Genomic DNA, 26095 nt, shown 5'->3' on the forward strand with positions numbered 1-26095 from the left:
TTTGCTACCTAGTGCAAAGGGACCTAAGAAGAGACCAAGAATTTTTTCAGATTTACCACCTGAAAGAGCTATTTGCTTTCACAGCATGGCTACAGGTTTCTTGTAAACCAGCTGTCAATGGCAATTCATGAGCTTTGGCATCTCCTGAGTCACTCAGGAGCTACGAGAAGTCAACTTGTACTCTCTCCTCCTCCTGCATCACCCATTTCACTGGACACACACAGGCCTTTGAGCACCAAGGGTCATACAAAGATGTTTTACCAGCCGCAACATCAGAGCAATGGTAAATGGTCAAGCCTGGCCAGGTCCCAACCCACCCAGCAAACTCCAGGCCTCTTGTCCCTTCATGACTACATCATCAAGTAGCAAATTACATCCTACTCTCCGGATTTAATCTTCCTTAAGATACTTAACATATCCCACCATGGCCGTACCTGAGCCCTGCTGAGCAACACATGCCACCACACCACTCCTCCTCCTAGTTTACACGTGTGTAACAAAAAGGACCCCTCTTAGCTTCATGCTTCTAAAACGTGTAGAAAGGCCTGAATGTTTGTCACTGAAGATATAACTCCCAACTTTTCTAAAGAACATGGCTGTTGAGTCAGAAAGCATCATTTTTACACAACCACTTAATCATGAAGAAAGATGCGCTGTGAAATTATCGCTCTCAAAAAGCAACAGCATAAAGGCTTCCTCTGTTGACAAAGTACTTTTTGATATGCAGCAGAGAAAATACAGTCAGTAAACAAATTTCTGCCTTTGGCAGATGTGTTCTAATTTTCTCTTTTCTTTGTATATCCTGGAAATGACATCCTTTGGCCAGGCACCTGCCCTATCGGCCTCACAGCCGTTTGCTCACTGCCCCCAGCAGGGTGGCGGGGGGTGGGGTGGGTGGGGGGGTGGGACAGAACCGAAGGGCAAAAGGCGAGCAAACTCACGGGCTGAGATAAAAACAGTCTAATCCCTGAAATAAAATGATAAGAATGAATTGTAATGACAAGGATAATAAGAAAAATAAGAGAGAACCAAAACCCAAGACAGACAAGCGATGCGAATGAAAACCAACTGCTCACCACTGATTGACCGATTGACCGATGCCCCACCAGACTCCAGCCAACGTCCTCCCTCGTTTATACGCTGACCACGATGCCATACGGTATGAACCATCCCTCAGGTCAGTTGTCCCAGCTGTGCCCCCCCCCCCCCGGCCTCTCACACCCCCCAGTCTGCTCGCTGGTGCGGTGGCGTGAGGAGCAGAAAAGCCCTCGTCTCTGTGTAAGCCCTGCCCAGCAGTAACTGAAACATCCCAGTGCTACCAGCACAAATCCCAAACCCAGTCCCATATTAGCTACTCTGAAGAAAATTAATTCTAGCCCAGCCAAAACCAGCACATGCCTTCATCAGACATTCATGTAAAAGGACATCACATTATAGCATATCGTGACAGTTCCTCACGACATAGTGCCTGCTTAAGCATAGGAACCTTTGTTGCAAAGGTAGATCTATTTTTTTAAATCAGGATTTTTTCCTGGGTAGCCTGAAAGGAAGGAGACATCCCTTTCTAACCATTCCTTTAAAGTCTCCCTTGTCGTACTCCAAGAATTTTTTTCAGACTTCCAAGCAATGACCCAGAAGCATCTTGCTGGGGCAAAGGAAGCCCGTATCCAGAGGACTTTCCTTGCACTAATAAGAACAGCTGAATAATGTTGAAGCATTCTCTATTTAACTGGTACCGACAGAAATTTACCCCAAGGAAAAAGGAAATGCAGAAAAAAATAAGTGCTTTTGCTCCATTTTTCAGAAAAGCTTGACAAAGTGCAATGCATGGATTATTCCAGCGGCGGCTCCTATGAAATCCCTCCTCCACTGTTACCACTCTGGAGAGCAAGGGGGGTCCCACGCCAACATGAAAATTGGGACAAACCCCTGGCAGCCTGGGTACTGGCTGCATTCCTGCGGCAGGGCACAGAGCCAGCTCTACCCACCCTTGGCTGGTGAAGCACCCTGCACCTCAAGGGTCACCACCTCAGAGTTTCAGCCTACACGCCATCGGCTCAGCCTGGAAGGTTGTCCTTGGATCCACACTCCAGAACACCAATTTTAGACTCTAGGACCATTAAACTGCAAGTTCAGGCTATACATTCAGAGGATTAAAAGAAACACTTCAGAGATGGAAAGAAGATAAAAATCCGGTTTAAAAAAATTCTTTTCCCTAAGAGAGTTCGGCCAAATTGTGGGTCACTTCCAATAGCACAGAAATATTTCCTCCGCATCTCAGAGCCTAGCAAGAATAAGGACGGATTGCAATGGAAATAAATTTATGTCAGTCAGCTATGCATGCTGCCACTACTGTTTTTCACAAACTAAAAAAATCTGATGTCTGATCACAGTGTAGTGTACCAATAAAAAAAAAATAAATACAATTCTACACTCACCAAGCAAAACAGCTGCTCATTAGTTCTGGTCCACATTTTAAAAAATAGCTTCTGGAAACAAGAACTTGAAAAAGAGCTTAATTTTCTTTTCTTCTTCTTAAAATCAATTATTTCTAGTCTTACCAACTGTGGAAAAAGCTGAACCAAGTGCATTTCCAATTCCAAAGCCAGACAACACGTAAGAAGCATTCAACCAGACTTCACGTCCCCAAGGCGATTCCCTAGCATCCTGCTCCCAGCCCACAAACCTACGTTTTCTGTGCAGAGCCCAGAGAGCTGCAAACTTAGACTGGACATTCCTGGAAACATCCTATGAATTTTAAACACTTCAAATGTTTACCTTCGAAATATCTACAAACATGATAGGGCCACACCTTCCAGTCATTAAGGACTCCGTACACGCACGCTATCTGGATAAAGCCAGGCAAAAGAAAGGATTTTCTTGTTTACAAGTAACTTATGTCCCTACTCTATGTCCCTATTCTACCTCCTGAAATCTGGTATAATATTCCGTCTTCCACAATTCAGAAATCCGGATCAAATCCATGAGGGTGGATCTTGCTAGAGAGCAGACTGGAAATTGCGATTACTCTTTACTCGACAAGCCCATATCCTTAGTGCCACCAAGCTGGCGACAGGTTTTACCCTCCGGGGACATGATTTCACCCGGCCTGGCCTTCCAGGCTACTGAATATTTGGGGGCAGAATCCTCTTAGACCTTGACCACTTCATTTTTCTCTTCTGCTTGAGCAGGGTCTAAACCTCCACGACTCAACTTGTCCGGCCCCGGAGGCAAAACCGCATTACAGAGCGCAGTGTGACAAAGGTGTCGCTGCTGGCTTCAAATGAGCTAAACAGGGAAAGAAAATGAGCAAAACCAAACCAGGCTGGAAACTAAAATATCCCTGCTGAATTGTTGATTCATTGCTTAGTCTAGAACTTGAGGCACGATTCTCCCCACGTGGTTTTTCTCCCGTAAGATCTGACCGGTCAGCGTAGTCACAAATTGCAAAGAGCAGCTCAGAAATGTCGCGTCCAACGTTCTCCGCGAGCTCACGCTTGAGGACAACGGGCAATGTCTGTTTTAAAGTCACGATTTTATTTAGACCTAGCCAAACACGTTATTTTCCAAAATATTTCCAAAATGTTCCTTTCTGACTGAAGAACTTGGATGCCAGGCACCAGCCCAGGTGAGCTTTTAGGGCTGAATTATAAACCCATGAAAATAAGAGTTTATAATGGAAACGCTCACAGGCTTTCGCCTACAGCTACGCTAGTGGGAACCACGGTAATAAAATGAACACAATCACTCACCTTGTTTTACCAGTTTTTATTGCTGTAGAGAAAATTAAGGAACTTAACATCTTGCTCTCCACTAAATTGCTTTTTCTTCCCCAGACTTTTTTGGTGTGCCCTTTGTGATACCACTTACTTGTAAACATCCTCATTTTTGTCTGTGTATTAAAACACATGCATTTGGCAGCTTAGATTAGGATTTTTCTCTCTATAATGTTTAACTTCCTAATTGGCCACTTTATTCTGAATCTTATTCAAATTAAAGCAGGGCTATTATGCAAGGCACAAAAGTTCAATTTGAGTAAAATCTGGGAAGGATTTTCTTTTTTGCATGAAAACAACAGCATAATAAATGCTAATCATTATAATCTTTTCAAAGTGAAAGCTTTTTAAGAGTATTTTTGCATTTACGAATATAAAACATGCTTCCAATTTACATTCTAAAGGTTTGCATAGAATCCAAGATGAGAGATGGAAGAAACCTATATGTCATCCCTTCAATCCCCTGTCAGTGCTGGATTGTATCATCTGCTGGTAGATATGGAATAAGAAGGTTTAAGAATTATACATTTTAGCTTGTAAACCCATAATCACCCTACATCAATCACAGCATGCAGAGAAATTCGGAAGCCTAAGTTTCTGTAGCGCTGTGCGTCAATCAAGTCCCCAGCAAGCGCATACATCAACGACTTCTCTTGGTCGGATAGAGGCACCAACTAGGGTAGAGAAACTTGACCCTTTTTAATTAAATTGCTTGGATGATGTGTTTTATGGAACTTGAAAATTGACCCAGCTAATTTAAATCTCTCTCCCCTTTAGTGACACAGTGGCATCACAACTGACCTATTTCTAATTTGCCCAAGAGAGGTCACCAAGGACAAATGAGAGGGTTGTAAACAGCTTCTCTCATCTTATTAAACATCACTTCTGCAACGTGTATAGATTTCAAGTAAGCAAGGTCAAGAAACCATTAGAAAGGTTAAATTGGAAACATGAGAGCATGCAAGGTGGTCACAAGATTGTTCCAAGTCAGAAAATTAAATTAACCCTAAAGAAATCCCTGAAGGTGACTACATCTTCATTACTTTTATTAGGGACAAAAATCAAGAAGTAGGGGGAGACCTATAGAAAACAAGATGCAAAGCACCAGCTACCCAGAAAGCCTTCCCACTCCTGAATTCCCCCCCCCCCACCATCTGATCACGTGTGTTCAATATTTCAGGTTCACTTTTCACCAGCAATTTTCGCAGTTTTACCGATAGAGACGTCAGCATAAGGCAAGCGGATCATGTGGAGACACATTTTAAAAACTACTGCACTTGTATTCATCTTAAAATGCAGTGCACGCTCATCCAAAAGGGGGATCAGAGGAATACTGCAGGCAAAATAGCACTTCAACATCTAAAGAATATGCTTACTCAGAACTTGGTCAGCCAAACCAGAAAAAAAGAGCCAGCCAAAAGCATTCTGCAGGACCCACTGAAGCAAATTAAGCGGTATAGATGACTAAGTCATCGCTAGAAAATGTACTTTAGTGCCTAAAATGATACTTGCTGAGTATATCCCAAACCCTTCTGCTCTGGCTAGACCCAGCTCTCTGAACACTCAGAAGTTCATGCTCCCTGAGAGAACCAAGCCTCAGAAAACCACCCAGTTCTCCAGACATGCCAAAAAACACCCGACAGACTCCACCAACATGCCCTACAGTCACTTTTCATTAAAAACACGTAAAAACGGGCCCCATCCCGAGCAACTGCAAGTCCACCCTTTGGCTGGACTGTGTTGATGCTTCAGGCCAGGGTAACAGAAACGTTCTCCTGGAAAACAGGTGCGATGGGTTCACGCCCCTCCACCAAAAGTGGTCTGAAACACAAATCTCCCATTGCATTTGCAAGAACTTCAACAAAACAAGCACGGCTACTTCTTCCTCTAACGATGCTGTAATCAGAAAAAGCATCCCACCTACGCCCAAGCATGTGTCATTTCAAGTACAGAAGGTACCTCCCAGCTCCGGAGCCCAGCAGAGGAAAGAGATGAGACTGCAGACACGTTCCTCCTTAGCAGACGTTGGTATTCAGCACGCCGGCTCCTACAAATCTCACTCTTTGGCATTTAATTCTCCCCATTCACTGTAAATGACACTTAGGATCCAATTCATCATTATAAATGCTATTCCGAGAGCCAGGTCCCTAATGTTCAGGATATGCAGGGTGAGCAATTTAAGTCTAGGTTCACTGTAAACTCTAGATATTATATCCAACTACCCCAAACTACATGACACCAAGTTTGAAATGTAATACCAAATTACACTGAACTGCTCATGGTTAAGAAAATTACACATTTCAGCACACGTACCCAAAGCTTTCCCAAAGAAATAGCTCCTTCTTCTTCTGTGATCTTATAAGATAAATACAACTATAAAATTATCTGGTTTTACTGGTCTCAGGATAAAAGTCCTGATCATTTATATGACATTAGACATGTGTAAAAGATGTTTACATTTTAATCCTTGTAATAAGTACACTACACATCGCCTGGAAGAACAGTTTCAAGCATCTCCCCATAACATAGACTTTTAAAGCACATACAAATATCCTTCACTTTTCCTGCTCCTTGTGCCGTCAAACACTAAAGACCCTGCTGTTGCGTAAGTGTGTATAGCCTGGACATCCAAGTAAGCAACAAAAATGGTAATATACTTATGAAAATAATGTATTTGACAGTTTAATCAGGTTTCTTTAGTCCAAAAGAGGAAGGATGAGGGGTCTGAGCAAGAGGTACAACAGATTTTTAACCTATTAGATTGTAATTGATGAAATTATGATCCCTCCATTGTTCTTGGTCATAAACAGAAAGATTAGATCAGATTCCTTAGCATTAGAGAACATGTAGGTTGGACATCGGAAAATCTGTTGGTGTATCAATCATCACAGCATGGGTTGAGTTGGAGGGACCTTAAAGCCCACCCTGTTCCAGCCACTACTATGGACAGGGCCACCTCACACCAGCCCAGGTGGCTCTAAGCCCTGTCCAACCTGGCCTCGAACATTTCCAGGGACGAGGCATCCACAGCATCTCTGAGCAACCTGTGCCAGCGCCTCGCCACTGCCTTTCTTCCATTGATGCTGGTGATGGTCAGACAGCACCTGAGCAGGAATTTCAAAGCCAAAATTTTAAATGTCAGCATCTAAACAGAAGCAAGCTTCCCTTTATTTTATTTTTAATCTATTCTTTCTTTATTTTCCCCAGTTTTAAAACTGGGGTAGCATTGCTTCTGATAGAATTATTCCTATTTTTGCTAAACATTTTCTATACCAATAGGCTGACAAATGCATCAAACACTTGCATATCATGCTGAGAAAGGCTCATAGGAAACACAGGAGGACTCCGACTCCTGCAAATTCAGGTATGAGCACTGCTACTTCCAGAGAACAAAAAAAGATCATAACGAGAAACGTTAAAGCGCAAAAAAAAAAAAAAAGATAATTGTTTTTTGCCTAAAAATCTAGCAAGTCCAGAGCTCCTGAAAACGTAGATGATGTAACTGGAGGTAAAGAAGGGCAGAAGTACGAAGACCCAGCAGCAGCACAGCCTGCCCTGCCAGCCGAGAGCAGGAGACCAGCCCTGGGCAAGGGGTTGCTCACATGCTCACAGCAGCAAAAGGAAGGGAGAAGAAACTCTCCGAAATGAAAGCCACTTCCTAAAGCCTGAACTTGAAGCTGATGGCACCAGGAGCTCAGTGCAGGTAAATCTTTCCATCACACAAGTGACTGCCACTGGGAGATGAACTGAGGGAGGAGAAGAGACACTAAAGAAAAAAAATAATCTGTACTGACTAAAAAGTTTTCAGCAAGTATCAGACAAGCAACAGGGCCTGGCAAGGTGAGAGTCACAAAGTTTTTTTTCCTCACCAAAATTGCTGCATCTATTATCACCTGGTCTGCAGGAACACAAGCAATGCGAAAGACACTTTTATATCGGGGGGGGGGGGAAATGAATAAATGAAAAAACTTATAAGGTAAGCACTTGTTCTCAGGCTTCGAACATTATACCCCACCAGCACCTTCATCCCGCACGATAAAGGACAAAGCGATGACAGCAAGAAAGCTGAGGTTTCATTTCCAGAAAAGAAAAAAACCCCAAAAACCAATAAAAAAACAATATCCTGACAGATCTGTTAGGCACAGTCCCAAGGGAGGCTGTGGGAGCCTGCTCGCTTAGGGCTTCTAAAAACCACAGCAGACGGATGATCGGCAAACACTGTGTGGGAACAAGTCTTTCCTGGAAAGCAAACCCACCAGATGAGCTCCAGGCTGATGGCAGCTCCAGCGCCCATGATCTATGACACCCCATTATTTTAATTCACTGAAAACTTATGTCCCTGCTAACCATGGCAGCTCCCTTCTCAATCCAATCTCCTCAAGTTCGGCCTAAGTAAATCTCTGCCAGGCACTAAAAATGAAAGCGAAACCTTTCTCCTAAATGAAATTTGCTAATTAACGTTATGTTTCTATGAAGCACAAGGGTAGGAAGAGCAGGGATTGCAGTGGCACGCATTCCCGCTGAGCATTTCTCACAGCCCAACAGCAGGAGGGAACACAGTGCAGAACCGACAGCGTTTGTCATCACATAACGCACAAATAAAAGGAGTATTGTTCAGTAATGCAGTTCTCAAACCCTTTTTTCCTTCTGGAATGCCGCTTTCCTACATGTTGATACACTCACCAAATTGAAAATGATGGAAAAATCAATGTGTTGACACAAATTCCATAGTTTTAGCTACTGATTTTCAAACTTCTGTTTTTACGAGCAAAACAGTTACTGGCTCACTGATGTCCATTTAAAAAATTACAAAGATCCCATTTATCCTAGCTCTTTAGGTATCGCAAGCCCCAGGAATTCAGCCATTGTGTTTGAAAACACGGGATTGTAAAGAGGCAGGTGATCCCCCCCGCAGGGCTGCTGCCACCAGAACACCACCAGTCACCATCGGACCCACAGGAGTGGACAACAAGAATAGAGGCCCAACCACATCGTGTGATTGGGAGATGCCAGCCACGATGAAGAGCAGCACTGCACCTCAGCCCCTGCCTTGGAAAAGGCCACCTATAATAATTAAAGACTTCCCCCCATCCAAAAATATCTCCTGCTTTCATTGTAAAAGTTGAGACGCAGATGGAGGGTGGGCAGGAGAAGAAGGTGAAGCAATGAGACAATACATGCAACAGAAGGAGAGGTGGCTCGGCACTCAGACACCTGGCTGCAAAGGAGGGGGTGAAGGGAGGACTGCGGCATATCGCTCCCTACAACTCCCTGACAGGGGCTGGAGCCAGGGGGGTCGGGCTCTTCTCCCAGGGAACAAGCGACAAGATGAGAGGGAATGGCCTCACATTGTGCCGGGGGAGGTTTAGGTTGGGAATGAGGGAAAATCCCGTCACAGAAAGGTCGGCCAAGGCCTGGCACAGGCAGCCCTGGGGAGGCGGGAGTCACCGGCCCTGGGGGTGTTTAAAAGACGTGTAGATGTGGTGCTCGAGGCCATGGGTTAGTGGTGGGCTTGGCATTGCCGGGTTAACGGCTGGACTCGATGAACTTAAACATCTTTTCCAAGCTAAACAGTCCTGTGATTCTATATGGGCAGGCAAAATACGCACAGTTACAGTTTAAGCTTGCGGAGATAACAGCACTAATTGTCCCACCACCTCCTTGGAGGCACCTCCCAGCAGAGCTCCAGTCCCCGGCTACGTGACATCCCAGGGGCACAGCTGGTGGGCAACAATAGCATGACAGAGTATACATTTGTTGGAGTGGTGCATGTGGGTCTTACAAATACAACAAAGGAACGTTCAGCAGTGATAGTACCAAGCGAGCACTCAGGAATCATCCATTCCATTAATCAAAAAACTATTAAGCAATATAGTTCATCAAGTGATGTAAAAAGCAGTCCCACAGGCATATATTATTATTATTATGGAAAAAAAAATCTAAATCAGCTAGTCTTTTAACATCAGACTTAACCAATTCCTGACAGGCTCCTAAGTGGTGTTCTGTGCCCCAGAACACACCATGCGTGCTCTATGTAGTCATATAAAATGCAAATATAAAAAGGCATATTAGAGAAAAAAATCTGTTGGCCGAGTTCATAAACATCCATCTGTTTTGCTGAATTCCCTGTCAAGGGGTAATACTTGTAAACGAAATATTCCAGCTAGAACGTCTGTTCTACAGTTATTAAAGACTTGCCTTTTTTTATTTTGCCATTTATCAGGAAAAAAATAATCAATTTTTAGAGAACCAAAATGAGTTTGGGAGGGAAATGGAGTTTGTTGTAGTTTTGTTCACTACTTCTATTATGGTTTATGAATTCACATTAAATAGCCTAAAATCTTCTGTGATTAGGTATCAAAAAGGGTAGGAATAAAAAGATTAAATCAGTATTGGCTCATTTTAGTTGTTATAGATCAAGTTACACCTCCCAAGTGATTAATGCCTGAAAGTATTTTTTCTGTCTTAGTTAAAAAAAGTTACCACATTAGATCCAGGGGATGAGAAATAGGCACCACTTTAGACCACATGTTGTTTACTCTATCCCATACATTATTTCCTAAATCTTGTTATAGCAAGTTCCCCGTGTTATCCCATCATTTCTTAGAAGTGAAACCTCCTTGTATCACTCATTCATTTTCATCCTTAGGTCATTAAAATCTAAAAATGCTGGTAGGCGATCGTATCTAATATTATATTTCCTCATTTATTAGCCATTCTGTGTGCACTCAAATAGATCTTTTGGAATTATCAATGAATTTAGACAATCCTAAAAATAATTCAGTGTTACAGCTTCCTTGCCTTCCCAAGGGGGGGGATTAAAAGTTCTTCCAATCTGCCAGGCTCTAACCTTGGGTTCAACAGCTGTCCTACCAACTAGGTGTCTGCTAAGGTCTGCGGTAAAGCCCAAGGTGTAACCACCAGAAATACTACAGAAAAAAAGGATGTAATTTTTCACTTGGGTTACCTTGTCCCTTTGGAGTCTCCTGGTGCTCTGTCTGGACAAGTACACAGCAAAGTTTTGATTCTTACCCGCACAATTATAACATATTCCTTGCATTTACTTTTTTTTTTTCCTAATACCAGTGAAGTCACCTGATAAAACACTGTGACACGAGCAGCAGTCGCACACTCAAAGCTGAAGAACACATTGATGGTGTCAAACGCCACTTCAAATTATTTTTAAATCATTTAAAGGTCTTGAAGCTTGGCTGACAGGGGTTTGGGAGCGTCCAGGCTGACCTTCAGCTCAAGGAGAAATATAACAAATGTGTTTTCTTTATTCTGTGGTACTTGCTCAACACACACAGCTCAGTCCCACAATAAAACTGGTTGGAGTAACAGCTGGAAAATTCCTGCTTTTTCTTCCCGGGATATTAACCACTGTGAAAGTTTCTTCCACGAGAGGGAAGCCTAGAGAGGCTACACAGCAGATGACAACTCCCGTAACACCGCGTTGAAACTTTCTCACAAAATTAAGTCTTTCAGGAGCTCAAAGGGCAACACAGGCCAGCTGCGCTTTTCCACTGGCCTCATCAGAGTGGAAATATTTTCAATTTTTGACAAAGCATGTTTTAACTATTTTTCTAGGTGTTTATTTGTTGTGGGTGTTTATTTGTTGCCACTGAATCAGTGGCAATATACCCATGCAAGGAATGGAGTGCTGAAAGTATATACAGGTTAAGATCAATTTGTTGAAGGAAAAAATAAATAAATAAAAAGGCGCTTAAACACCCAAGTGCTACACTTCTGACTCAAGAATTTAGTGACACGTAGCCCACATTGACAACTGAGAGAGTCTTCAGATGGACTATATGGATATATATTTTCCCTATAGTTTCTAGCCATCTGCTACTGGTGATGACCAAAGGCAGAACATTGGTCTCAATGTATCTACAGCTGTGCCACAGCTTATCCATTCTTCGGTTTGGGTTTGTGGTTTGGTGGTGTTTGGTTCTAGGGGTTTTGGGGGATGGTGGTTGTTTGGGCTTTTTGTTGGTTGGTTGTTTTGTTTTGGGTTTTTTTACAAGAAAACAGTTACTATAAATAATTTTCAACGTAAATAATTTTCTAGTTCTAAGTCACCACTGCGTCACACAAAAAATTCCTCTCCCATCACATCAGAGAGCTGGTGTGCACCAAGGGGCTGGATGCTACAGTGTGGGAGTTCCCCTATAAAGGAACCATGGATTCCACTTTTGATCATCCTCTGAAACACCAGCATTTCAGATAAATTTCAGATAAACAGTCAAGCCAGAGCCTTTGAAGGGCTGATCCTGCAACAGTCCATAAATAGAGACATAGGACAGGTTAGCGAGGTTTCTCTCCGAAACCCTCTTGATTACTAGAAATACCAATAATCAGTAGCCTGTTAAATTGGGAGGATTACTAAGATACTGGAGAGGGAAGCAGCTCTTAGTTTCTCTCCAGTGCTCCCATTTCCATTTCAGATTGAAACACTTTTACAACTGGAGCACGTCGGGGCTGTAAGGACCCTTGAGAAGTCCTTACAAAAAGTCTATCTTCCCATACATGGCAGGCTTGATGCATAAAATCCTAGACTGATTAAAAACAGTTTTCATTTGCTACGTTTTCTTTATCGAAAGCACTTTAAGCCATGAAAACGTTAAGGGGAAGGGCTTTAATAGGGCAATATACTTTCAGTACCCCTCCAGCAGCCTGTTCCACAAGGAGTTGCCTGTTACCTTTTAGCGGTGACTGCTTTACTGACTGTTAATGCTTTTAAAAGCACGGTGAAATCACGTTCCAAGTCTTTACGGCAAGAGGGAAAGATATATGCCCCTTCTGCATACCAGTGGCGTGGTAATCTTAACCTCCAAAGACATAAATGTTGATGTGTTCTACGGTGCCAAACAGCACAGTGAGTATTTAAAATGCCATGAACAGACCGATAGTTGAGAAGCGACGCTACCCAAGATTAGACTGTAATTCAGTGGAAGAATCTCTTCTTAAAACCCGCCTGAAAATTAAAGCTCACGATCATTCCTTTGCAGTTTTGTGCAGAAACGGGAGACAGAGAGAGATGAGGATACCTACTGTTGACATCAACAGAGTCTTCCACCCATCAGGAAAGCACAATCGCATGTCCCACCATCCCACCACCCAATCCTCTGGACGAGAGCATCGGGCTCTCCAGCCAAAGCCTGTCTGGCAACGATCCCTTCTACATCATGCAACGGATCCAAAAGATTCCGTTTTCAAGTGTCAGAACGTTCAGCATAGCTCTACCCTATCCTAATCCTTGTCTCTGTACGAGCAGGCTTTTCTGAACATAGGAAGTTTATTTGCTTTGCCAAGCAATGATTAACACAACATACTGGAGTGTGAGACCTTAATTTCTCCTCTTGCCCTCTCTCCCTTTGCTCTGCCATGTTTCCATCTGCCAGTGCCTTAAGTCAATGATGTTCTGCCAACATTGCTCAGTGACTTCCTCAAAACCAGAAAACAACAAACCCACACAAAAATTCTGCTCGCTCAGGAGTACATGTCCTTCAGAAAGCAAAGCAGCACTTCTGCTTGAAGCTGTTGCCAATTTTAAATGCCATACATTAAATGCCACCTTATAGTATGAACCATTTTCACACAATCAGAAGAAAAAAAATTAAAAATCATAATCAAGGTCAGAAGACCCCTACAGAGATAGTCTAAGGGCAGCTACCAGCAGGTTGCACTGCCTTGTGTCCAACTGGGTCTTGAATGTCTCCAAGCTGGACACTCCACAGTATGCCTGGGCAACCCATTTCACCGTGTGACCACACCTTGGAGGAAAAATAGTTAAGTTTAAACAAACATCTAGTATTTCAGTTTGTGTACATTGCCTCTCATCCTTTTCACTGTCTTGCCAATTCAGAAATCATTAGCAGTTCTTCCAGTTTCAGCCAAATAGTTGTTGAGCAGAGTAAGCCCCCCCACCCCAAACTTCCCCCCGTCACTGCAGGGATCAGGACCTACCATGCAAAGCACAGTTCATCCGACGAAAAGCTCAAAATTACACAGCACAACAGAAAACTCACATATGTGCATTCACTTAAAAAGAATAATTAGAGTGATTTTATTAGTGGTTGCCAACAACCATGATCAAGGCCAAGTAACAACTTGAACTAGTAAAAGCCCACCCTGGCAAAGCGTGGCTCCGCAGGCTCCCTCCAAGGGTGAGACCTGATAACAGAATGGCCCATTTCTCCATATCTGTGGGACTCCCCATCCCCTGGGTAGGGACCATAGTACAGGAGTACGTTCACAGCTGAGGATGTGAGGTTAAAAGACCAGATATTCAGACAGAAAAGTGGTGGGAAGGAGGCAGATTAGGAAAGAGCTGAGACTCTTATTAGCTGGTTTGATCAGGTACCATGAAAAAATATATGCCTTTTCTAGCTGGTAGAAAAGGGTTTGGAAGAAGGGAAGTGATCTTCAGTTTAAAGGACTTTAAGACTGGAAAAGGCACGGAGTTCATGAGGGACATTGGGGGAACCAGCTGAGAAGAGAGCTGCCTGGGCTCCCTTCCCAGGGGAACCAGTAAGAGTTTAGGAAGACCCAGGATGGCCAAAAGTTGTAGAGCTCCTGGACCAAACTGGATTGAACCTATTTTATTTTCCTTGCCCGTGTTGTTCAAAACATGGCAGGTCAGCAAGACTAGCTAGAGCATAGACTGGATTCCCAGAGAAAAGCAGCCAGGTAAGACTGAGAGCTTCAACACAGCCTGCCTTCCAACGTTCCCTTAACGTAAACACACACTGCTCCATCGCGTAACCCATGTGCTTGAACAGCTCTGAGCTCATCTGTGCTCTGAAGGCACCAATTGTCCATCCTTTCCCCAACACAAAAGAACATTTTATCCTCTTTTCTCAAGGTTACAAAGGCAGTGCCTGGGGATGCTGCTCAATCCTCGGCAGGACAAGGCAACCAGGGCGCTCTTGAACAGGTTTAACTCAGTGATCTGCAATACACAGTAGCTCCCATCCATCCAACAAACAGAAACAAAAAGCATCCGCTTAGAACAAGCAACATTCTTCAATAATGGCCATAAAGAAAATTATGCTGAACTCTCGCAAATTCTAGTTAGTCTCAGTTACCACATGATTTGGTGTTCCTTAGTAGGTTTTATTTCAAGGATCCCCAACCATTTTTCTCCCCAATAATGAGATGACCGAGGACTCGCTACATCCTTCTACAGGCTGATGAAAAGGCAAAAGACCCCTTGAAAACGTCAGACAAGCATCTTTCACAGCAGATATCTATATTAAGTCAATGAGAAGCCACAAGTGTTCTCAGATGCCTGTTAACAAACTTCTGTTCCCGCTGCCATATACTTACACAAGTGCTTTAAAGGAAATACAAAGAGGCTGCCAATTCCAGCAAGCTGCATAATGAGTTCTTGTCTATTAAAAAGTCCCGAAACCATAAAAATTTGTACATTCAGTGCCCTACGGAAGTTTGGTGCTTTTTTTTTTGTGATCTTCAATTCAAGAAAAGCAGTTAATTTCTAACTTCAGAATTTTCATCTATTTTGAAGACAATAAATATGCAGCAGATAGAGCAATGAAGAGATGATTAGACACATTTAAACAAGAATAATACCTTGTCAGAAATAAATTACTGTAGCAGAATTGTCATATCTAGCTTTACTTCTTTTGAAGAGAGGAAAAAAAAGAAAACCCACAGCACTTGAAGTGCATTTTACATACTGGGGGGGGGGGGGTGTTGGTGTTGCCTTTTTTTTAAAAAAAAAACAAACAAAAAACAAGCAACTTCTCACAAAGAGTATTTCTAGCAATCCAAAAAGTAGGACTGTTTCTCCCTACCTGCTACCATGACCTTAGCTGTCCGACTGATGATAGCTCCAATGCCTTCTAGAGATGCTTCACACTGGTAGACACCTTCATCTGGCTTGTGGTGCCTGGAGTGGACTATGTTTTGTATCAAGAGTGATCCGTTGGCCAGCTGCTGCCTCCTTTCGTCTACCGCCAGGTTTAAGAAGACCGTGTCTTTCTTCCATTTAATAACTGGGGCTCCTTGGTCTGATTCTGCTACACAATTCAACAGCACGTTGCTTCCACGTATGGTGACAGCATCGGAAGGCTCGGTCAAGAACCTCAATGATGTGAAAGTCTTGATCAGTGAACCTGAAACAGCAAAACTGTAAGAGATGAGGCGGAAATACCAGCTGCACATTTCTATGGAAGAAACATACAATATTAGATATAGAAACTCAGTATAAGGAGCTACTGTACAACCCCCAGAGGCACCATAGACATGGTTGGCAAACATAAGAAATTAAGCTGTTTCTCTGTAAATTGTTTTTACACACACAAAACCCCACCAAGCATAAATTATATTTTTGCCCCATCACTACAAAAACAATATTTGTAAATAAACAGATCTTATCCGTGTAAAACATGGAGATCAAGCAAAGCTAAAAATCTGTACAACTACACATGCCTGCATTGTAGATTAGCATGAAACCACCATACCTCTTGAGGTTTATTTGGAGAATTTAATGGCTTACAGGACCTACTCCGAGGTGCACCGAGATGCATTTCACTGTGCCCAGCACAAAACCAGCACTGGGTTCTTAGTAAACAAGGGGGAGGAAAGCAAGCGAGCCTGCAGCCTGATCATCCGTCAGAAACTGTGCCAAAAGCTTAAACCTGGTGGATCATCCTCCACCTCGCCAAAAAAATGTTCTCCTCATTGCAAACAGTCTGGCCACTGCTCTCCAGGAGGCAGCAAAAGAAAAGGGAAAGCAGGGAAGAGGCAGGGGAGGCGCTGAGCGCCAACTGTGCACACATACCATGTCCCCAACATGGCACTGAACACCCGAGATTCCCACCCGCTGCCAAAACAGGGGACAAATTCTGCCACGTCACTTTGGTAACAAGACACCAATAGGGGTAGGAGAGAAATCAGACTTTAAAGGCAGAGGGAGATGATCTCAGAGCAGAGCTACAATATTGGGTCTACCAAAGAGTCGAAAAATCATGAAAAACGCTTCAGAACGTGTTACACAGAAGGGCACAGCTCAAAATACCATTAAGGGGCCCTTTTCTCTACTGCACCAAGCGTTTCCTGGGAATTTCTAAACAGCCAAAGCATGTACAATTTGTATTTTGAGACAACATAGTCTTCTCGAGTCTCAGCGACTACACTTGAGTGAGAAAGTATCAGAGCAGTTTCCACCACATCGCAGGAAAATCCAAGTTTCTAACACATCATGGACTTGCCTATCCAACCCCACACAGGGGGGCACCTCCCAGTGCATCCTCTGGTTCCCAGACAGGCTGCTCCCCAAATTCCCAACTCCGTGCAAGTGCCAGCACCACTGTTCCATGCTCCAGCACGGGGGGGGGAGCAACTGCATATGAATGCAAAAATGGCTTTTTTCCCCCCTCTCCATCAAATTAATCCTTTTGCTTAATTAGAGCAAGTGAAAACAAAAACTTACATCATAAAGAGCCTGATAAAGATCCACAAAACCTTTTATTTCTTGAAACATTTATTTCTTGAAATATTTATTTCAAAAAATATGATTTCTACTTTGTACCTCAAACCAAAGCTTTCTATGAATATCTGTATAACAATGCATAAACAGCTACTCAGTATTTCCTTTATAGAAATTAATTTTATTGTCAAGTACCTCGTTCCACCCAGACACTAACCAAAGGGGCCAGGTACCAGATTTGCCTTCAAAGCATTTAAACAAAAAGCAAAAAAAGTTGTGGCTTTAAATAAATTAATAAGATTTAGCAAAAAAGGAACGCAAGAGTTGGAAGCCTCAAGTTGTACAGTTTCAAGCACAGTAACAACAGCACCATAAGAACATGGAATAAAATGTATCGTCTAATGACATCGAGAAGAACAGTCTAATCCCGATTTGTTTTCCCATCTGTCTTAATGCTCCGATTCCAGCTACTGGAAAAAACACATCAAAATTATGCCTCAAAGCTGCACATTGGCACAAGGCACTTTTGCTCCAGAACACAGGTAACATTACAGAAATATATTTACAATGGAGTTACCTTAAGAGTTATCTTAAACCCGTGTTACCTTCCCTGCTCCCAAAGGCAACTGCGTTCTGTTGGTAAAACACAGTGCTTCTGCTTGGACATTTTATTTACGCCACCAAGACTTATAACACAGTTTAACACAGCTGTTTATGACAGCGTGTTAATGATTTTATGCAGCTATTATCACAAGTAAATAATCCACTGCTGCAGAAGAAATGGGGTTATTACAGCTTCCAGTGCAGCAAATGCAGAAGTTACAGAAGTTAAACAAAGATTAACTTTCTTTTCATGCAATTACCCTTGCAGTTCACTTGCAATTTCAGTTACTCACATCCTCTGCAAAAAGCATATTTAACTTAAATTGCTTGACTACAAGGAACCTAACAGCTTGAATAACCTGGAAAGCTTTCTGAATGTGAGGAAAATTCAAATCTTCTTGGAAATATTATTCCTGAAGATAGAGGTAATGGTGACACCTTAGAAATGGAAGAAAAACGACCATGTCTTTTCAGAAGATATTGCTCGGAAGGGTGAGAATCTAAAAGCCATGTTTTTGTAGAAGGTAGTGTTATAGATTTGCTAATAAGTTAAGATTGATTGACTTTATTTGATTGATTATTTGATTTTATAAAATCAATCATGTAATAGAAATATAGAAGGATAAGAAATATATTTTAATGAAACTTATAGTAAAAAGCTGCTATAAAAAATCCTCTGTACAGCCCCGTACCAAGGCCGGAGGAACTGGTCAGAATCACCTAGTAGGAATGTTTAGAACTTAGATAACAGACTTAAGATTTGAGATGATTGTTTATATGTAACCTAGGAGGATGTTCTAAAATGTCAAAATGAGAATTTATGTGAACTGGGAAGAGTCGAATGAAGCAACCCATAGTTGCTGGCCAAGAAACAGTTACCTTAAGTGAAAGGTAATTCCGGCAGGGGGAGATCGCGACCACCGACTCATATACCACCTACCCAAATCGTACCCCAGACCCATTTCCGGACCTTTCTAACCTTTATTGCGCAGAATCGGATATGGGAGGAGAGTATGTTAATGATTTATGGGAAATCTTATGATTATGCATGAATATTTAATGAATATGTATGAATGAGTTTTATATAAGGTGTATGATTTTGAACCATGGTGTGCGTCGATCGTGAGGGGACTCACTCACGCACCCGGCCGTCAATAAAGAAATGTCTGCTTATCTACATCACATTGGTGTCAATAAGTTCTTCATTCCGAGATTTCGGTAACAGTTTTGGAGACCCAGATGGGACCTCGCTGAAGGAGACGGGAGGAGTCGGGGACCTGATCAGTTCCAGCCGGCACCGAGGATTTCTTGGGGATACCCATCGATCCCCGATCCGTAAGGCTCTTCCCAATGTTCCCTGGATTTTGGTAAGACACTTCTTTTTGTAATTGTAGTAAGTGGGTTAGAGTCCCACTAAAGCAAGTGCACTAAAGGAGTGGGTAGGAGTCCCACTATAATAAGTGTATGGTAAGGAGTGGGTTGGAGACCCACCAGTGGGTTTGAGTCCCACTGAGTAAGTCTGCCTGTCAGACGCGGTGAAAGCTGCGCAGGGTTGGACTGAAAGGATCCTTGCGGAAGTGGAAGCCTAGGCGTCTGCCCATAAGACATAAGCGAAAGCTATTGCAGGGTTGGACAAAAGTGGAAACAAGAGAACCTATATGCTATAGTGTTCTCTAAGGTAGTGCCTCTAACAAGAAGTTAGGAGGGGTTTTTCTTCTGATACAGAATTGTTTATTGTGTCTGTGTATCGAGAAGAAAATTAGAAGTGTATAATATTGTGTTTTATGTCTTTGTTTAAAGTAACAATTGTGGAAAAGTGTGAGTGTGGCTGTAAGGGTGAGACGTGCAATTAAGCACGAAAGCGACTGTGGAGCGTGGATGCGCGGATCGGGGAGACAGAGTTGAAGAATTGTGTATTGTACTGTGAGTGATTATACCATGGCATCTAAGTTAACTCGGTTGTTTAAAAGTAAAAGCATGGGTAATCTTGCTGTAAATGATAAAAACCCGAAAAATTCTCCATTGGGATGTTTATTGGCACATTGGGGAGATTTATATGAGGATTTGCCAAAAAGCCAGATGATTGATTATTGTAATAATTGGTGGCCTTTGTATATATTGGATGATCAGGAAAAGTGGCCCATAAATGGAACACTGAATTATAACACTATTCTGCAGTTAATGTTATACTGTAAAAGGGAAGGGAAATGGAGTGAAATGCCATATGTGGATTTGTTCTTTTACCTGAGACAGAGAAAAGACTGGCAGGACGAATGCAAGTTAACTGATGGAGATAATTTTGTGATGGCTATAACTGCTGATAACAAGAAAGTAAAAAGGTGTTGCTCAACTTGTGAGATCGGGAAAGGTTGTTTAAAGAAAAAGATTGTTACTGAGAGTGATGATGGACCAGAATTAGATATATACCCTCTTAGGAGAGAAAGGAATCAGGGTCGAGAATCTAAGGCACGAGAACAGGCGATTGAACCGGATAGTAGTGGAACAGGAGATGTGGAAGAGAGATTATCGGAGATTGTAATTCATACTCCTGTTTCACGGAGAACTTGGCAACAGACACAGACTATAGCTCCCCTGCGACAGGGAGTTGGCAGTGATGGACCGGTCTATGTGAAAGTACCTTTTACAGCTATGGATTTGATGACCTGGAAGCAGGCAGCAGGAAATTATAGAGAAGATCCTGAAAAAGTAGGCAAGGTGGTAGATACTATAATTAGAACACAGAATCCAGACTGGAATGATTTACAGGTGATCCTGGATAATGTGTTAGATGATACAGAGAAGCAAACGGTATTAAAAGCTGGTAGAGTTGGATGTGATGAGTGGGATTACAGGTGGAACAATAGAACAGAATTTTCCATCTGGGGATCTACAGTGGGATCCAAATAATGTAACACACAGAGAAAGACTGAGACGGTATCAGAAATGGGTTTTATATGAGATTAGACATGCCATGCCTAAATCTCTGAATTGGTCTAAATTATATGAAGTAAGACAAGATAAAAATGAATCTCCCTCAGAATTTTTGGAAAGATTAAAGGAAGATGCCAGAAAATATACTGATTTGAGAGTGGAAACAGAGGCAACACAAATGCAACTGGCTTTGATTTTTATGGGGCAATCGGCACCAGATATAAGGAAAAAACTCCAGAAACTGGAGGGAGAGAATTCAAGGAGTTTGAATACAATGCTGGAAGTCGCATGGAGAGTATATAACAACAGAGAAAGAGAAGAAAAAAATCAAGGAGAACAGATTTATTGGCAGTAATGACAGGAACGGCAGACAGAGGAAGAGGCAGAGGAAGAGAACGGGGATTTAATGGAAGGGGAGGTTGTATGCACTGTGGCAATTGGAAATTTAATACCCCCTTAGGAGTAAATCAGTGTGCTTTGTGTAGAGAAGAAGGAAAACTGGAACATGATTGCTTGGCTACCATCAAGTATGTTTATTCCTGTCGTGAGGATCTGAAGGATGTACCATTGGAGCAACCAGACTGGGAATTGTATACTGATGGAAGCAGCTTTATGGAAAAAGGAGTCTGATACGCCGGATATGCGGTAACAACAGAGACTACAGTTATAGAAGCAGGAGCATTGACTAGTACCACATCAGCACAAAAGGCAGAACTCATCGCTTTAATTCGAGCCTTAGAGCTAAGCAAAGACAAGAAAGTAAATATCTGGACTGATTCAACATATGCCTTTGGGGTAGTGCATGTCCATGGAGCTTGGTGGAAAGAGAGGGGGTTATTGTCCTCTCAAGGATCAAACATTAAACATCAAACAGAAATTTTATGATTATTGCAAGCAGTTCAAAAGCCAGATCAAGTAGCAATCATGCACTGTAAAGCACATCAGATTGGAAATACAAAAATAATAGCTGGGAATAATTTATCTGATAAAACAGCAAAAAGGGTAGCAAAGAAACAAGCATCGCAAATGGCAATAATTCCTTCTAAAACAGTAACCCTTCCTAGGGAAAAACCGAGATATTCAGAGGAAGATGACAAATTGGGTCAGTTATTAAATGCTAAGAAAAACTTAGCTGGATGATGGATAACTCCTAATGGACAAGTAGTAATTCCACCTCTTTTGATGAGAGAGATAATTCAAACAAGACATCAAGTATGTCACTGGGGAGCAGAAGTCTTAGTAACATCTTTACGAAAACAAGTAGCATCTGTTAAGATGTTGGGAATAGCTAAAATGGTAACTGCAAAGTGTGAAGTATGTTTGAAAAATAATCCAATGATTAAGAAAAAGGTTCAAATGGGTAGACTGAAATCTGGTGTAGAACCTGGAGATTATTGGCAAGTAGATTTTTCAGAGCTGTCCAGCCAAAATGAGTACCGGTACATCCTGGTAGGGGTTGATACTTTTACAGGATGGCCAGAAGCCCTTCCCTGTTGCACTACACAAGCAAAAGAAGTGGTGAAGTGGTTATTACAAGAAATAATTCCGTGATTTGGAGTTCCTATTGGAATTTCTTCTGACAGAGGTCCACACTTTGTTGCTGAAGTAGTCCAAAGTGTTAGCAAAGTATTGGGTATTAATTGGGACCTACATGTGTCTTGGAGACCCCAATCTAGTGGGAAAGTGGAAAGGATGAATCAAACTTTGAAACGACAAATAAGTAAAATTTGTCAAGAAACCAGTCTAAAGTGGCCTCAGGCGCTTTCATTGGCATTATGATGAATCAGGGTACAGCCAAAGAGTGGAACCTCAGTCAGTCCTTATGAATTATTATATGGAAAACCATATGAGTCTCCAGAACCAAATCCAAACGTACATGTAAAAGGAAAGCAGGTTGTATATAACTATTTGCTTTCTCTAGGAAAAACTTTGGCTGCAATTCGAAGTGCAGTAATTTGGAATAGACCTTTATCCCTGGAAAATTCAGTGCATGATTTCCAACCAGGAGATTATGTCTATGTGAAGACCTGGACCTCTGAATCTTTACAGGAACATTGGAAAGGACCTTTCCAAGTACTGTTAACCACTTTTACGGCTATCAAGATAGCAGAATCGGATGCTTGGATCCATTATACTCGAGTGAAGAAAGCACCTATTCCATGGAAGATTATCAACCGTGACCCAAAGACTTTATAATTGACTTTGAAACATGTCTAATTTTTCATATCAGGTTATGATCGTTCTTTGGATTCCATTTTGGTTGGTAGTGTTGGCAGGATCATGGGCTGACTTGGTGGACAGGAATGAAAGACAAATAGATACAGAACATGTGATTGAAATTCCCAAACAAACGGCTGAGGAAAATTTGATGGTAGGATTGATTAAAGAATTTGCCAATTTACAAAATGTTACGCAGATCACTGCTTGTTTACCAATACCGAGGGCAGTAGGTGAATCTATTCCATGGGGAATCTTAACCATGAATCTGACCAAATTAGAATATGAAAATGAGACAATGGATTGTAAACAAGAACCTAGGGAAACTTGGGAATTGCAAAAGGTTAAAGTTGGGGAAGAATCACCAGTATATTCAACCATTTGGGAATGTAAAGGATGATTTGTAGCTAAACTGGGATTATATGGAGATTTAGGGAACAAGGGATGGTGTTATTACCCTAAAATGGCTACAACAAACACCAGTGTATGGACAAGAGACAAAATGTGAGAAAAAGAATCGAACCCTACAGGAAAAGGAAATAGTTTGGGATTCGGTTTGGTCTATGACCTTATATTCCCATTTTCAGTATATGGCAAAAACTCCTTGGTGTTTTACCTGGGATGGAAAAGTGTTTTCAGTATTACCCTGGGTCAATGATAGATCAACTTCATTGGGAGAAAAGGAGAATAAAATAGTGCCATGGTGGAAATGTGAAAAAGTGTATGATTGTAGCAATGCAGACTTAATAATTCAAAGAATCCCTCCTTTGGCAGCTGATTTAAAATATGGTTGTTTTTCTCGAGGTCTTAAGAATAATCTCAATCTACCTAGCGCCTATATACCCAGAAGAGGAATTATGTTTAGTTGCAGAAAAGCTACTATTCAAAGTCCAGGACATTTAATTTGGGCATTGAGTGATGGAACCTGGACAACTCATCTACCATTTGATGGTAAAGTGAAACAAATTACTTTAGGCATGCCAACATTGTGTCCGATTTGGAAGAAATCACCATTTAGAGGATCCCTAGAAAATTTAGAACTGAAACGAACAAAGAGATCTGAGACAAATGATGATACTTGGAATGAACCATCTACAGGAGTGAAAATTGGCTGGGCACTTGAATCACTTTTAAATCCTATAGCATCATACAGAAACAGAGCATGGCTTTATAAGTTAACTGGTCAAGTGGAAAAATTAGCAAACGTTACCAAAAAGGGGTTTAAGGAATTGAATATACAATTACAGGCGACCTCCAGAATGACTTTACAAAATAGAATGGCATTAGATATGCTCCTACTTAAAGAACATGGAGTATGTGGATATCTCAAGGATAAACTGGACCACTGTTGTATCCACATTCCAAATGTCACACAAGATGTGGAACATGATTTGGATTTATTAGAAAAAATTGAAAAAGAAACAAAATCAATTCAAGAAGATATGTCAGAAGACTGCTTAGGGAAAATTTTTAACAAATTAGGATGGAACTTGAGCTCTTGGATACAATCCATAATCAAAACTTTGGTTTTGTTACTGATTGTCTTTTTGATGATCATGTTAGTATATGCATGTTTGAAGAAGCAGTTTACCAATAGAATTGCAATTAATTGTATGATCATGATGAGAGAAGTACCAACTAGTCCACCAAGGTATAGCCCACCACCAAAATATCTTGAAACAAATGATATGTAAATAATGTGAAAGTATTGAAATAATAATTTCAACACTTTCAAAGGGGGGAAATGTTATAGATTTGCTAATAAGTTAAGATTGATTGACTTTATTTGACTGATTATTTGATTTTATAAAATCAATCATGTAATAGAAATATAGAAGGATAAGAAATATATTTTAATGAAACTTATAGTTATAATAAAAAGCTGCTATAAAAAATCCTCTGTACAGCCCCGTACCAAGGCCGGAGGAACTGGTCAGAATCACCTAGTAGGAATGTTTAGAACTTAGATAACAGACTTAAGATTTGAGATGATTGTTTATATGTAACCTAGGAGGATGTTCTAAAATGTCAAAATGAGAATTTATGTGAACTGGGAAGAGTCGAGTGAAGCAACCCATAGTTGCCGGCCAAGAAACAGTTACCTTAAGTGAAAGGCAATTCCGGCAGGGGGAGATCGAGACCACCGACTCATATACCACCTACCCAAATCGTACCCCAGACCCATTTCCGGACCTTTCTAACCTTTATTGCACAGAATCGGATATGGGAGGAGAGTATGTTAATGATTTATGGGAAATCTTATGATTATGCATGAATATTTAATGAATATGTATGAATTAGTTTTATATAAGGTGTATGATTTTGAACCATGGTGTGCGTCGATCGTGAGGGGACTCACTCACACACCCGGCCGTCAATAAAGAAATGTCTGCTTATCTACATCACATTGGTGTCAATAAGTTCTTCATTCCGAGTTTTCGGTAACAGTAGGTGCTGAAGGGAAAAAAAAAAAAGGTAGAAAAGTACTTGAAAACCCATTACTACCTATCTGCAAGAGCCCAACTACTACGTTACACCTGAAGTCAGGGCAGCCTGGAGAGCTCTCCCAATACCACATCATGGCATTGTACCCTTGACTTCCCCAGAATCTTCTCCATTTCTACCTCAAGCAGCAAACACTAAACCTGACTCCTCTAGACCAGTGTATAAGGAATACACTACATCTTATACATAAACCTATTTCAGCACCTAAAAAAAAATAGTAATTAATTTCACAATATAAGCCAGGATAAACAGCTGCAGCCTTCGTTGAATTAAGGGAGAGAAATCTCAGACTTGATTAGACCCCACCACACCTCCCACCCACCTCCTAGGTGCATAAAACTAAGAACTGTCACCTGAAAAAAAAAAAAAAAACCACCAAAAAAACCCAAACAGAAGATCCACATATGAAATTTAGAAGAGTTTTAAACTTGCCACAAGAAACCAAGCTCTGCTAGCACAGCTCATGAAAGGCTCGTTGACCATGTTCTAACAGCCCAATTGCCAAGACTATTTCAACACTATGCCTCAAAAAAAAAAACCAAAACTGCTTAAAGTTTCTTATTATTGGGGGCTTCTTCCCAGGGAAATGTGAATTTCTGAGCGA

The 26095-nt window shown here is 41.6% G+C and overlaps 1 protein-coding gene across 1 annotated transcript in view; it reads right to left on the reverse strand.

Moving 5' to 3' along the window:
* Positions 1 to 15968, reverse strand: part of LOC129783059 (netrin receptor DCC-like) — a 164269-nt gene extending 148301 nt beyond the window's left edge. Inside the window, exon 1 of the mRNA XM_055792719.1 lies at positions 15599 to 15968. Within this exon, the coding sequence (XP_055648694.1) occupies positions 15599 to 15968 (370 nt within the window). The remainder of the gene's footprint in view (positions 1 to 15598) is intronic.
* Positions 15969 to 26095: the final 10127 nt, after the last annotated feature.

The sequence above is a fragment of the Falco peregrinus genome, chromosome W, assembly GCF_023634155.1.
Source record: "Falco peregrinus isolate bFalPer1 chromosome W, bFalPer1.pri, whole genome shotgun sequence".
Taxonomy (NCBI): Eukaryota; Metazoa; Chordata; class Aves; order Falconiformes; family Falconidae; genus Falco; species Falco peregrinus.